The 15,517-nt window shown below is 43.3% G+C and overlaps 1 protein-coding gene across 4 annotated transcripts in view; it reads left to right on the plus strand.

Moving 5' to 3' along the window:
- jcada (junctional cadherin 5 associated a) overlaps positions 1-15,517 on the plus strand; it is a 92,015-nt gene that overhangs the window by 60,187 nt on the left and 16,311 nt on the right. For all 4 annotated transcript variants that reach the window (XM_007905441.2, XM_007905439.2, XM_007905442.2 and 1 more), the window contains one exon: positions 2,473-2,852. In XM_007905441.2, coding sequence (XP_007903632.2) covers positions 2,536-2,852 — 317 coding nt within the window. In that variant the 5' untranslated portion in view covers positions 2,473-2,535. The remainder of the gene's footprint in view (positions 1-2,472; positions 2,853-15,517) is intronic.

Below are 15,517 nucleotides of genomic sequence, written 5' to 3' on the forward strand. Positions count from 1 at the left end.
TTTACATTTTTTACATCTTTGCCATATCTTTAGCTGCATTTCAACAGAGCTGTGATTTTTTTACATAAATCCTGTAGGATTTGTAACAGAGCTTAGCTCTGTGAGGATAGCTTGTTATTGACTCCATGTATGTCCACAGTTATACTCACACTGGTATTAGTCTGGTTCAGTTGGTAGCACTTTCACCTTTTGAGTCAAAGATTTAAGCCCCACATTGGGACTTTAAGTTTATATGCTCAACGACATTTCAGTTCAGTATTGGGAGAGTGGTGCATTGTCAGAGATGGAGTGCTGTGGATGTGATGTTAAATTGAGGTCCTATCTGCTTGTTCAGGTTGCCGTTAAAGATCCCATGACACTATTCGCAAAGAGGGGGGAATTCCTCCTGATGTCCTATGCAACAACAGACACAATTAGTCATTCAACTCAGATGTTTGTGAGTCGTGTATAAATTAGTTACTGTGTTTGCCTCCAAAATAATCAATCCCCAAACCCTTCAGTTCAGCCACCCCCCAACCTAGGTACCCAGCCAGCTACATAAACTCTTTGTGTCATCCTCCTGAGCTGAAAGGCGCTATACAAATGTGTATCGTATGTTCAGTTTGCGAAAGATGCTACACCAAATGCACAGATTATTTTTATGCCTAGTTTTGGAAAAGGTGATTGCAGATTGGAACAGCTGTTTTGTATTGTGGAAAACAACAACAACTTGCATTTATAACACCCTTCACATGTGATGCTCATTCTCAAAACGTTTCACAAAGACAGTGGGGATCACTGAGCCAGAAGAGAGGAAGGGGAATTTGATTGTATTGACGAAAGACATGGAGAAATAGATTTTTAAGAGGGGTATTATGTAAAAGGGCTATGGGGATTGAAAGTACAGCTGATTCTGGAGGCCAGTGCTGACTCAATGGGCCAAATGATTTCCTTCTGCTATGTAAATTTCTATGATTCAATGATTCTAAAGTTTGAAAACTTTTAAAAGGGTTTTGAGGTGGGGAGGAAAGGCTCGAGAGATTTTGGAGAGTTGCAGAGAATGGGGTCATGATAGCTGAAAGCTGAACCCCTAACTCATATGATTCAAACTGTTTCCAGTTTATTCTCAAATCTCTGAAAGTGCAGTCCTAGTCCTTGTTTAGTGGAGGAAAGTATTTATCCTGCAACAAGCTGGTGTCATGGTCTGGAGGAGCTGAATATCTGGAGTTTTAAGTTTACTATCTGATCTCTGGAGATTTGCTGGTTTCTTATTGATCTGTTTTCTCTGGAGGTCTGGGGGAAGGGAGGAATTAGACAGGGTATGTATATTTTATCTCTGCTGTCTGCCTGTTAAGGTGGATGTTAAAGATCCTAATGCACTATTAAAGAGAAGGGAGTTTCTCCTGGTATCCTGGTCAACAATGTCTCAGATAAAATTGGTCATTCACTTCAAGGATACTTGTGGGATGTTGCTGTGCGTAAATTAGCTCCTGTATTTACATACAAATTGACAGTCACTACACTTTACAGTAAAATCGTGTGAAGTACATAATAAAGCACAGTGCACAGATTGTTATTATTTTTGTCCATTCAGGTTTGTGCTGAAGTTCTGTGAATGTTTCAGTGTAGAAGTATAGCCGTGTTATTTGCTACATGATTGTGGTAAAGATGGATATTAAGATTGAAAAGGACTGAATGGAAGAGAATTGCTTTTTTTATTACATTTCCAGCAATCCTGTCAGGTCACTCACTGTGTGAGTGCAGTGGCGTAAACCAGAACCTCCCACCCCTCCAGGAGGGTAGAGTAGCCAGTTTCCTCTCACAAGGAATCTCTTAATATACATATCAATTGTGAAGAACAATTAACCGCCAGGCAATCTGTAGTCTGCATTTCTGTCAGGTACTGTTAATAACACCTTTATTTTACTATGGAAAACCACATCAGGGCTCCGTGAATGTTTTAATGAAGCTCCTGTCCATCACCTTATTGTACCGTACCTACATATCTTTTATTAACATTTGCAGCATTTGATACAAAGATGTAGCAGCTATTTTATTTAACTGGGTGCTGAGCATAGGGTTATAGGGGCTGTGGCCTTGGAATTTGTGTTTATACCTAAAGCTATTGGAGATACTCTAATGAGCCCCCTTTTGAAATGCCTAATAAGACCCAAAGCTGTTGTCAAAACGCAAGCTTCTGATGCCAAACAGACTGAGTCAGCAGCTCTCTACAGCTGCCTTCTGGCTAAAAAAGCAGAGAATTATTATCTGGGGAGAAATGGTACAAAAATATTTATAGTGTGTTTCTGAGCGTGTGCAGTTCAGCGTTACAGATTGGTTTGTCAGACCGGAGAATCCGAGTGCAAGGATAAGAACGGACTAAAAGTGAAGCTTTGTAATGCCAGCGATCGCTTTATTAATCCTTCCGTCCTCCACGGGCAGGGATATTAACAGTCGGCTCCAGTGTTACCTTCTCTTGCTTTATTTTCACAGTGATGGCTTCTGCAGCATGGCTTTGTCCCACTGCAACCTGCACTGACTGAAACAGCAGCAGTCATGTTCAGTGTGGAGGACCTGCTGATCTCACATGGATATCAACCACCAAAGAAAACTTCAAAGGACAAGCCCCCGTCCTCGAACGAGAACACCTTCGCCGGCTACCAGCGGGAGGCCAGAGAGAACAGGTCCACCCACGGCACTGTGAACGGGTATGAGACTGACACTGGGGCCTACCTCGCCAGCAGGCAAGCACAAGTGAAGGGCTACTTCAGTGACAACGAATGCAGGGAAGGGAACGCCTGGAGACAGGCTGATGTCAGTCATTGTGCTGATGTGCACAATGTGCCCACCACGTTTGCTGTGAAAGAAGCCGGGTGAGTTAGCCAGCTGTTGTGGTGAATCCTTTCAGTGCTTTGATGAATGCTGTGACACGATGCAACAATATTCCCCTGAAACCAGTGTGAAATGCTTCTTCACAATACAAGCTAACTAAGTGGGTGCTCATCTGTTTGAGACTTGCAGGTTACAATTGTAATGAAATGGATCGTAAAAACATCTATAAAAGCCTTAAAATCCCACTGTATCTACACAGTGGATATGGAGAACGCTCCTCTTTCTAATATACCCTCAATGTATTTGTGGCGCTTTCTAAGATATTTCACAGAGGAGTGTAATGTTTGTTTAATAGTTCATTACACAGACAGCTGTTGAACAAGGTGTAAAAACATTAAAATCTATTTTCATTTTAATTGCAAAGTGTCATTTCGAACAGTTGCAAAAAAAAATCAGGTTGAGCTTCTGACGAAATGAAATTGTGATTCCCGTTCAAAAATGATATTCAATGTAAAAAAAATCTGTTTTCTCAATGTGACCCTATTCCAGCTTTGGTAAAAAGGATGCAGTGGTTAGTATCACAAATGTATTTATTGCAAATAAGCAAAAGTTCTATTTTATTCCTGTTCTCACTCAATTTGTGATGAAGATTGCAGTCTGTGACATATTAACACTTGGGTTTAAGATCGTTGCCTTTACATTTTTTGGAAAATTCTTAAATTCAGCCTTGATTTGGAAGCATTTCCCCCCCCCCCCCCACACACACACACACACGCAGCAGTAAATAGCACAAGGGTGAAGATTGTTAATTAACACACAGCACAAAATTCCACTCCCTCAACTGTTTTGTCTGCTGGTGTGCCCTCACCCACCAACTCCATTCCAATGGATGGGCAGTGTTTCCTTTCCCTTTAGGAAATACAGCAGAGCCCTGTTGTAACACAGCAATTGGAGGGTGGGGGGGGTGGTGGAGAAGCGGGGGAGGACCATAACATTTTGGTCAGTGTTATAACAAGGTATGGTCAGTGCTTTTGCATTCTGCAAAGCTGTCCAGCTTCCCACGCTAAACAATGGCTGACTATGTCAACAGGTTGCCACAACATCACCCGCAGCGCACAGGAAATCAGGCAACCTGATTCGGCCCAGCTTGGGTGCCCATCCGGCATTGTGAATTGCGTTTAGATGTCCTTCCGACACGAAGGGCGTTATATAAATGTAAATCATACCATATATTGTAAATTGGTCTTTTTTTCAACAATTCCTTGCATTTTGCTACAGCGCCTTCTAAGTCAGAAGAACATCCCAAAGTAATTCACAGAATGTACTGTAAAGTGCAGCGACTCTATTTTGTGTGAGAAGCTGGCACTTTCTGTGCACATTTTGGATTTTGTGCTATGTCAATGTTGGGATCAACACCCCTATCGCATTATAGTGAAGCATGTTATAACAGGATTCCAGTGTATTGCAATTTGTTTTCCAGCAAGAAGCATCCTACTATATAAACACAGAAGTTGCTGGGAACACGCAGCAGGTCAGGCAGCATCCATAGAGAGAGAACTGAATTCTAACAAAACGTTTCCTCTCTTCATGGATGCTGCCTGACCTGCTGCGTGTTCCCAGCGACTTCTGTGTTTATACTAGATTTCCAGCATCTGCAGTACTTTGCCTTTTTTTATTTTTTAGAAGCATCATACTGCCGGTTAGTAGGATGCTGGCTTCATTTAGGAGGAAATCTCAGAGATGAGCCGGTATCTCCAATAACAGACTCTCAAATGGCACAATCCAAAAGCTGGCAAGTGTGTTGTGCACGACAGATGGCTTTAGGCCCAACCACTGTGACAGAATCGTGGGACATAGAGTCAATGAATGTCCTTAGTTATCCACAGAGTGGCATTTTCAACTGTGTGTTAATTAACACATCAAAGGTTACAATATTCACCCTTGTCTTATCTAAGAACTTCACAGGGAGAGGGAAAGCCTCCAAATTATCACTGAATCAAAGGATTTTCCAAAATATTGCACAACCTTAAATTTGAAGACATTGGTCTTTAAGCCTAAAACCATGAGAAGTTTCCAGCCTGAGACGTCTGATTGTGACACGCAAATACCTCTTGCTTTATCACTGTTCCAGATGTTACAGTATCAGATTTTATCATCTGAGCCGGGCGAGAATGATGTGCAGATATTTCTCACACTTCCTTATGCCCCCAGAACAGCTTCACATATTTTACGTTACAGACTTCATGTAGTTGAGGAGTCATGGAAGTTTCAAAGGAAAATGACAATTTTGTTTTGACGTTAACTCTAGATGTGCCGGGCTTTCTGTCCGTGTGATGATTGCTGACTGTTAGCCCCTTTCACATCGGGAGGACATCTCAAAGCGCTTCAGGGGCTATACTGTAAAGTGCAGTGACTTTATTTTGTGGGTGAATGTAGATTATGAAAAGTTGAAATGTATTCAATGTCAAGTTTGTGGTGCAATTACAGCCAACACACAGTAATCTGTCTGGCAATGGGGACGGTACATTAGTGCTTTTTCATAATATCTACGATTACATTGAGGACATTATAAAACTCTGCTAGTTATTTGCCGTTCAATAATTAATGCCACCCTCAATAATCTACTCCCTATCCTCCCTTTTTGTGGTGTTTTAGCAACATAGTGGCACCAACTTGATATTGCTGGGACAAGTGGAGTCTCTGGTCCTGGACAACACTGTGTTAATTCAGTCACTATTCTCTTCTGCTGGACTCATCTAGTTTGTTGATCGAGGCAGTGTTTCAGAATAGGTATCCCTTTGGATACCTGTGGAGTCCTGTAGCTCTGTGGTTAGAGCACTCGCCTCGCAAGCAAGAGACGTGGGTATGATTCCCGGCAGGGTAAAACATTGGGTAAGTTTCCTTACTCCACACGCCTCTGTTTACCCAGCAGTAAGTAGGTGTTAGTTGATTGGTGGGTTGCTTATCCGGGGGTAATAATTCCTTCAAAAAAAAAAAAAAAAATTGGTCACTTCAATCCCTGATTGTCTGTGGGACACTGCTGTCTGCCGCGTTTCATCCACAAAATATACAGTCCACCAAATTTATTTGACAGTATATTCTGTGAAGCGCTTTGAGACGTCTCGAAGACGTGATAAGGCGCTATATTAAATGCAAGACTTATTAATATTGTAGCACTGGCATCGTGGAATCGTATTTCATCATGAGGCAGCAACTGCAGGAGAGAAAGAGAAATTACTCCCAAAAACTTGAAATTTGGAGCTCCACATTGGGACTTTGAACTCACAGTCTAGTCTGACACTCCAATATGGTCCTGGGAACAACCCTGCATCACTGGAGGTGCTAATCTTTGGATTAAACGTTAATCCGAGGTCCCATCTGCCTGTTCAGGTGGATGTATGTTAAAGATCTCATGGCACTATATGAAAAAGAGAAGGGAGTTTCTCCTGCTGTCCCAGCAAACAATCCCCAAGATAAAATTGGTCATTCATTCCATGGCTGTTTGGGGGAACTGATGTGTGCAAATTAACTGGCACGTTGGCCTACAAAATACACAGTGACCACATTTTACCGTAAAATCCCTTGAAGCACTTTGAGACCTCCTGGTGTGAAAGGTGCTGTATCGAATACAAAGATTATTATTTATTGTTATAAATATCTGATAATATAGAACAATGAGTTCTTGTGTGGATAGCATTCCAGAGCAAGAACCATGTGTTCATCTTCAAATATTAATTTATTCTATTCTTTAATTGGATTCCTTAACACAGAATCCAAGCAAAAAATAAAATCGATATTCCTTTAAGTCACTGGAAGTTTGTCATGCTATCCCATGGGAATTCCATTCCGACATATTTCTGGACTTGAGTTCTTGTGGATGGGTGAGAATTATGACAGAATTCCATATTAAGGAATCACGTTTCGAAATCCCGCATGTTAGACTTTACACACATCTGCTAAGTAGGTTCTACAATAGGACGTTTCAATGGGTGACCCAGTGGTGATCTGCAGTGCTCTGAGGATGCCCTCCAGCACTGAGATGAGTTGCAGCTGTTGTATATGAATGCGTTGCAAAAACTACTACTTATTAATAGTTTTTCTGAACAAAATGTTCCTTAAAACCTTATGACTGGCTATTTTCCTTTCTTCTTACTGCTTGTCAGCTTCCAGCTTTGCCCCTTTTTTGTATTTGCATTGATCATCAGCGCAAGACCAGCAAGACCCAATGTCCATGACCAGGAAATTGTGTTACAAACTTAGTGACCACAATCAGAAATGACAGTGATATTAAAGGCAAGCTACGGCGGTTGTAGCTGGTTAGACTCCAGCAGTACCCCAATGCACACTCTGGGGTCTCCAAGCCTTGGCTCTTGCCAACCTGCGCCTAATACTTTCCGGAATTAGGTAAGCAGGATGTGTCACACCAGGGGAGAGAGTGCGCATTCCATTTCAACAATCTATCTCTGGGATTTCCATGAGTAGGTGGGATACATGAAATTCTCAGTTTGGGTTGGAAACTCTGAAGCACGGTGATGGGTTTCTGCATGTATCAGACATGCCCCCCCAGCACCCATCAGAGTCAAAAGCTCACATGTGAATTATAGTCACTTGGACAAGGTAATAGTCCATGAATCCATATCCCATTGAGGAGTTATTTCTATGCTTTGTCACAAAGTTAAACTCTGACATTGTTAAAACACTGCAGTGATATTTTTGTATTTCCCTGTTGCCTTGTACTGACATATCTGCTGTCTTGTACTTATATACCTGCTGCCCATTTCAAACCTGCCCTTCCTGGATGAAGCCCTGGAACACGTTGCTGCAAACCAACTTAGCTCACACCTCGTCCTCCAGTCCGATTTCCCCCCAGCCTACAGCACAGCGACCGCGCTAATCAGAGTAACAAATGACATCCTTTCTCTGTGTGATCAGGGTTTCCTCTGCCCCCTCGTCCTCCTGGACCTCTCTGCTGCGTTCGACACAGTCGATCACGCCATCCTTCACCACCTCCTCTCCTCCCTCAACCACCTTAGTTGGACCACACTCGCATGGTTTGAGTCCTACTTAATCAACCGCCAGCACTTCATCTCGGCCAATGGTTTCTCCTCCGCCTGGTCACCTGTGGGGTATCCCAAGGCTCAATGCTTGGCCCCCTTCTTTTCCTCATCTATATGCTTCCTCTCGGCGATGGCATTCGCAAACATATGTTTGCGGATGGCACCCAAAACTGCTTCTCCTCCTGCTATGACTCCCAGTCTGCTGATATTCTGTCAGCCTTGTTTGACAGACATCAAAGCCTGGATAAGCATAAATTTCCTGCAGCTGAATGTCAGCAAGACAGAAGCCATGCTCTTTGGCTCCCATCAACGTCTTCTTTCCTGCAGGGCTAAAATCCTCAACCTCCCCGAGGCTCTCCCTCAAACTCTCCAAACTCGTGACAACTCAGGTGTCAGGTTCGATCCCCAGCTTTCCTTTCTACCCCACATCCGTTCCCTGACCAGGACTGCTTTTTTCACTTCCGTCGCATTGACCGCCTCCATCCATACCACACAACTGATGCAGCTGAAACCCTCGTCCAAGCCTTCGTCACTTCCTGACTGGACTATTCCAGTGCCCTCCTCACTGGTCTTTCCAGCTCCACCATACACAAAATCCAATGAATTAAAAACTCCGCCACTCGGATAGTCTCCTGCACGAAACTCCGTACCTCCGTCACACCAATTGTTGTCAGGCTCCACTGGCTCCCGATCTCCGAACGGATCGATTTCAAGAGTCTCTCGTTTTCAAATCACTTAATTCCCTCGCACCTCCCTACCTCTCCAACCTGCTTACCCTCCACTCCACCCCCCACTGCCTTCACTTGGTTGGTTCTGGGCTCCTATTTGTCCCTCGTCCCCTCCGTTCCACCATCGGTGGCCATGCCTTCAGCCACTACACCCCGAAACTCTGGAACCCTAGGCTGGATCAATGGAGTCATTCAAAAGGGAATTGGATGAGTAGTAAAACATTGGATATGGGAAAGAACTAGGAAATGGGATGATTAACATATTTAGTAATACTGGCAACAGTGGCGAAGACTTAATGGGCCAAATGACCTTATGTGCTGGAATATTTTGCCTTTCTATGTTTTTATAAATGTTATAAACTCATGTTTTTATAAACCGTTTGTTCACTTCATGGCTGTTTGTAGGAACCTTGCTATGTAGGAATAGGCTGCTGCATTTACCTAGAAATACATAGTTACTACACTTGAAAGCAATTACTTGTGAAAGACTTTAGTCTTTATGTGAGTTGTTTTGTCAAAGCAAACATTATAGTCTAAAAGGGCCCAACTGCAACATCTGCGACATGCTGCTCTATGTAATATAGTACGAGTTCCATATGCAAAATATATACTTTTAATCATCCCATTTTCTAGCTCTTTAACCGTATCTCCTGATCTCCCCATATTGCCCATGTGTTTATCCAGTTTATTCCATTGAGGTCAGCAGATTGCAGGAGCTTTGAACAGACCAGAGAGTCAGTGTGTAGCTGGCCTATTCCTAGAAAGTTCAATATGGGTAAGTATCAAATACCCGTTTGGTCCTGAACTTTCCTGAGGTCAGCGGATCAGACCAAAGCCCAAAGCTCCCATTCCACTAAAGTTAATGGAATGTTTCCATAAGATACGAGACCAAGCTTTGGGTTTTAAAAGAGGAATCCTCATTGTTGGGAAAGTGCTGAAAGACAATATTTTCCTTCCGATGAGAACATTTCAAACAAAAGGTAATTTCTCTGGGCTTTACTTTCCTCTTAAAGCTGTTGTTGATTTGCCCCAGGGGATCATAGATGTGGATTGAAATTGAGATGTTTGGAAGGGAAACGTATAGTTTGAAAATAAGGGTATTAAGAGAGATGGGGGGAAAAGCTGGGCAAATGTCATTAGAAGGATAAAGACCAGAAATGAATAAAATGCTCTACTCATGTTTCATGTTTTCTCATGTGTGTGGTGCAGACAAATACGCAGTCACTACACATCACAGAAAACTGAAGTGTTTTGAGATTATGTTCTAATGATTACAATGGGGGCAAGAATTAACGCTGGCATTCTTACATCCTTTTATTGTGTCTCTTATTTTGGGGAGAAAGTGACTTTCACTTAACAGTGAGAATGAATGATACAGTCTAGAAAAAAATAGAAAATGCTAGAAACACACAGGAAAAAAAGCTGGAAAAATACAACTTTTTTTATATCGCCTTTCAAATAGAATGACTTCTTGGAGAGCTTTCCAGTGGCAGGGAACGGACATCAAGCAGGGGAAAGGAGGGTAACCATAGGCATGATTGAAGAGAGTTCTCCAGGTGGGGCTTGGAGACAGATAGAGAGGGGGCGAGATGGAGGTGCCTAGGGATGGAGTGTCAGAGGTTAAGGGTCTAGAATTGGGAAAATTGGCTACCAATGATGGTAGTGGGGCTAGGGAACGCAGTAATAGACTAAAGTTGGGCTATACCAGGCTGACTTGACTCAGTTCACACCTGAATTATTCACTTAGCCTTTTCTTTGCGATACTGGTCAACCTCTTGTGTTTCTTGCTTGGTTTCAGATTTCCACCACATGCAGTTTTCCCCCCTTTTATTTCTACATAATAAGGAGAAGAGAACTGGCTCGGAAGAGCTGCTGAGCCATTGAGCTGAGGGAATCTGGACACATTGAAGCTGTCGTGGCCTGTTTGAAAGATCCTGCGATCCAATTATGACACCAATATAAGGTTACAGCACAGACACAATGGGTAGAATGGCCTTCTTTCTGTGCTGTGCATTTCTATTGTTATATTGATGTTTAATCCCCGGGGATGTCCTGTTGGAAAACAGTTACTGGGTTGAGCATTACACTAGTAGATGCCATTAGTTATGTATCTGACCTCTACTCTAGGGCGGAATGTGCAATCCCTTGCAGTCCTAAAATGATTACATTTTCCTTGGCAATCTAACAGAGAGAAGAGGTTATCTACATGTGTCTGAACCCTAGTACGTTGGTGGAATAGTTAAATCCCAAATGGTAGTGACCTATAAGAAATGACTAGATAACCAAGGAACAACTCAAAGAGGACTTCTCAAAGGGGGCTACATTGATGGAGGTGCTAATCTTTAAATGATAGTAACTGACATCCTGTCTGTCTGTTTAGGTGGATGTTAGAGCTCTCATGGCACTATTCGAAAAGAGAAGGGAGATTCTCCTGGTATTCCAGCCAACAATTCCCTAGATAAAATTAATCATTCACTTCATGGCTGTTTGTGGGGCATTGCTGTGTACAAATTGTCTGCTGTATTTCACCTACAAAATTTACAGTCACTACACTTTACAGTAAATCAAGTAAAGCATTGTGAAGTGTTCTCGTGAAGTGTAAGGTGCATCAAATGTAAGGAATAATATTATTTCTGTAAAGTGCTGTAATTCTATATTTGTAGCCATACATAGCAGCCAATTTTGCACACAAAGAGCCAGGAAGAATGATAATTTTTTCAACTGAAGGTTTGTTGGCCAGGACACTGGGAAAAGCTCCCTTCCCTTTCCAAATTTTGTCTGGAATCTATAAAATCCACCTGAAAAGGCAGACAGGATCTCAGTTGAATATCTCATCCAAAGGTCAGACCCTCTGACAATGCAGGACTATATTGGAGTATCAGCCTAAACTATGAGCTTAAAGTCCCCATGTGGGGCTTGAACTCACAATCTTCTGACTCAGAGGCAGGAGTGCTATCTACTGACACCTATAGATCTCAGCAGCATATCCATGTCAGTAGCATAAGAGGGCACTGGTTCATGGTTGGGGAGGGCAAAACTAGGACCGATACCAGGAAATATCTCTTACAAAGAGAACAATCAACAGACAGAACTGGTTACTAGCGAGAGAAGCTGAGGCCATGGTATTGAATCCATTTAAGAAACAGCTTGATGCTGTATTGGCAAAACAGTATGGTTGATATTCTGGAAGAATGGGGTCAAATGGACCAAAGGACCTGTCTAATCCAAATCATTGTTATGAGTGCTCCCCTTTAGTCGAGCTGTTTGCTCAGCTGTCCAGGGTTCGTGGGATGTGTCATCTGCTTTAACTTTTGCAAACACCAACATTTGCAGGGTCACCTGTGACCTGCCCTTCGCATCCATCAGATCTGTATATCTTTACAAGGGATGAATCTCCACTGAGCTTCCCTTTACAGTGCTGTGAGAAGAACACCGGCAGATGACTTGTCGTGAAACAAAACTCAATAGCAGAAAGCATATGAGGAGGGGCGGGGGGCATTGTTAATATATGTTTGAGGTGGATGTGTATTGGTTATATTGGTGTTACTGCTAGTCCATTTGAAGAAAGAACACAATGTGATCTCATGTTAGCTTTCAGTTTGTGTGAAAACAGTGGGAAAAGGTTGCACTAATTAATTACAGGTTTGTGAACTTAAAAGTGGCTGTAACTACACTGATCAAATCAAACCATTGCTTGATATTTCAGCCCTATCCAGAGAACAGCAATGCTTTCTGATCGTGTGGTGCTCATTACTCCATTTTACATCCTTCAATACATTTAATATTAGTCAAATGAAAATAGATCCCTCACCACAGCTAATTCTGCTTTCTCACTGAATTCAACTGAGACCAGTGGGGCTAACTAACACCTCATGTGAAATGCCACGTACCTGTATCAAGTGATGCAAGAGTGTGCTAGAGGCAAATCTCCCTCTCCACCCCACTTCCCTGCGTGCTCAGTATTTATGCTTTGCATTGCTGGCTCACAGATTGTGGCCAAGAACTACCTGTGTGCAGGACACACGCCACCAACTAGCAGTTCAATACTCGGCATCCCTGTGGAGCTTGCGGCCACGTACCTATTTGTATTGAACTATAGAAATTTACAGCGCAGAAGAAGGCCATTTGGCATTCCCTGTTGTGAACCTCTTTACCAATGAGTCAAGTATGTCAGCCGGTTTGCGCGCAGTGATATGATACAAACATCCCAGAAGTGAATGACCGATTTTACTGAGGATAATATCCTAAAGCACTTGATAAAATACATTATTGGAGCCCAGCCTATCTACTATACCCTTTTGAATCTGGAACACTTCAATAAGATAACCACTGAATCTTTTTTGCCCAAAGTAAACATTCCCAGTGTTTACAGTCTCTCCTCGTACCTTAGGTGCCTAATCCCATGATTAATTTGGTCGCCAGTTCTGTCCACACTCTCTACAGCAGAACAGGTGCCAGAACTGCCTTTTGTTTTTCCTTCATTTTCTAATCACTTTGTGGATATCTTCTTAAATAGTGAATGACATTCGAATCAGGGAGATTGATCTGGAGGCATTGCTATGCCCAGCAGTTTGAAGAAGTGAATTAGGTCATAGTTAAAATTTAGGCACCAAATTAACAAATTATTTGAACTGATGTTAATTCAGCTACCTTGGACCACTGAAATCAGGAAGTCAGTATATCTGAACCTATAGAACACTGAGGGTGCCTGACATATGCGGAAACCCATCACCGTCCTTAAGAGTATCAAAACCAGACTGAGAGTTCCATGTTAACTCTGCCTTGCACGTAGGTGTTAAGATGTGTTTTGAGGGAGGAAGGGGGCAAAGTGTTTCAACAAAAGTATTAAAAAAAAAGACCTACAAACCAGTCTACACATGCCGCCTGCACTTCATCTCCTCAAATGGCTTCTCCTCTAGCCCCTGCACCGTCTCGTGCAGAATTCCTCAGCGCTCTGTCCTTGGTCTCCTCCTTTTCAACATCTATATGCTCCCTCTTGGTGACATTATCCACAGACATAGGGTCAACTTACACATATATGCGGAAGACACCCAACTCTACCTCTCTGCCTCCACCCTTGATTCCAGGACCACTGCTGTCCTGACAGAATGTCTGTCAGACATCAAGTCCTGGATGAGAGCTAACTTTCTTCAGTTGAACGTCAACAGGACCGAGGTTCTCCTGATTGGCTCCCGTCAGCGCCTCCTCACCTCAGGCCCTGACAGTGGTTGCACACTCAAACTTGCTGAGTCAGTCCGGAACCTTGGGGTCTTGTTTGACCCTCAACTATATTTTCTACCCCACATTCGCGCCATGATCCACACTGCCCACCTCCACAAAGTCGCCCGGCTCCAACACTGTCTCACACCGCAGGCTGCCAAGACCTTCATTACATCGAGGCTCGACTGTGCAAATTCACTGCTTCCCATCACACAGAGGATACAGTTCAAGATCCTGGTCCTCACCTTCAAAGCCCTGCATGGTATTGCTCCCCTCTACCTCTGCGACCTCCTAACTCCCTACCATCCTGATCGCTCCCTCCGCTCAGTGGGCTCCGGCCTGCTTCACGTCCCCCACTTTACTATCGGCGGGCGGGCCTTCCACCACTCTGCACCCACCCTGTGAAACTCCATTCCGCAGTCCCTCCATCTTGCCCCCTCCCTCGCCACCTTCAAGACCCTCCTCTTCGATTGTGCTTTGATCTCCCTGCTTCCTGCCTTCCCCACTCCCCCACCCTGACCCTCAGCTCGGGTCCGAAACTCTCTGTCCAGCGCCTTGGGACGTCCTCCTGACGTGAAAGGTGCTATACCAATGTAATTTTGTTTTTGTTGTTTAGAGTTAACAGCTCTACAGGTTTGGAGGCTGAGATTTCTGTCAGTTAAGAATAGTGCCAATGACAATATTGGTTTCTAATGGGATTTTCTCATTAAAACAGCACATCATTAAAGTTTCTGCATGTAAAACTGACTCTTTTTAAATGTGCCCTGACTGGGAGGCATGTTGTTTGTGCGTCTTGTTGCAGAACAATTCTTTGGCCACTCTTTGCTGTTCTGGTGCTTTTTTTGATTTCCCTTTCAAGCGCAGAAGGAACCTTGATTCACCTTTCACCTCTCCCCTCCCTCCCACCCAGCGGGAAACACGTGCAGAATAAAAGGATCAGATGGAAGATATTAGGCAATGTACTTTGCAGGCACACATTTTGGCTTTTATCAGATGTCAGCACAGAAACGTGTGGCTAACTAGGTGCTCAGCAGATAAAAGATAAGACACATTGTTTGCTAACACAAGTGAACCTGAGTTTTAAAATCCGAGCTGGGAGGTCCAGAGCAGAGATTAGTAGGAACCTTTTCGGAAAAAAAACGTGTAATTCTATGCTTTGGTTTTTTGCGTGGCAATTTAAAAAAAAAGGCTGGACACTTGGTTGAGGGAGAAGAACGTTGAGGGATATGGGTAAAGGGCCGGAATATAGGACTAGGGATAGGATCTAAGATGGGCATTTGTGTGGCGTATAGGCGCTGGCGGGATTGGATGGTCTTGAATGGCCTGTTTCTCAGCTGTACTTTCTATGAATCTATATAACACAGCGATGGATTCCCACACGCTGACACGTATTCACGGCTGACCAAAAAAAAATCAACTCCACCTCAGATCTTTACTTTATTTTGCAATAGAGACTCCCCTGACCTCCACTGTCACAGTGCTTTTCCCTTTAATAGGGTTTGAGGTTTGAGTGGAAGGGAACACTGTCTGATCCTGGAGATAGCATTGTGAAACAGAAACCAGCGCACTGCAGCTGTTAAGTGGATCAGAAAAGCACATTGAAAGTGAAAAGAGCCAAAAAAAAATCACTTGGGACGTAAAAAACAGCCTCGAGGGGGGAAAAGCTACACAGCAGTTAGAATACACCTCACGGTGTGGGGG

The sequence above is a fragment of the Callorhinchus milii genome, unplaced genomic scaffold (assembly GCF_018977255.1).
Source record: "Callorhinchus milii isolate IMCB2004 unplaced genomic scaffold, IMCB_Cmil_1.0 Scaffold2, whole genome shotgun sequence".
In the NCBI taxonomy this organism is placed as follows: Eukaryota; Metazoa; Chordata; class Chondrichthyes; order Chimaeriformes; family Callorhinchidae; genus Callorhinchus; species Callorhinchus milii.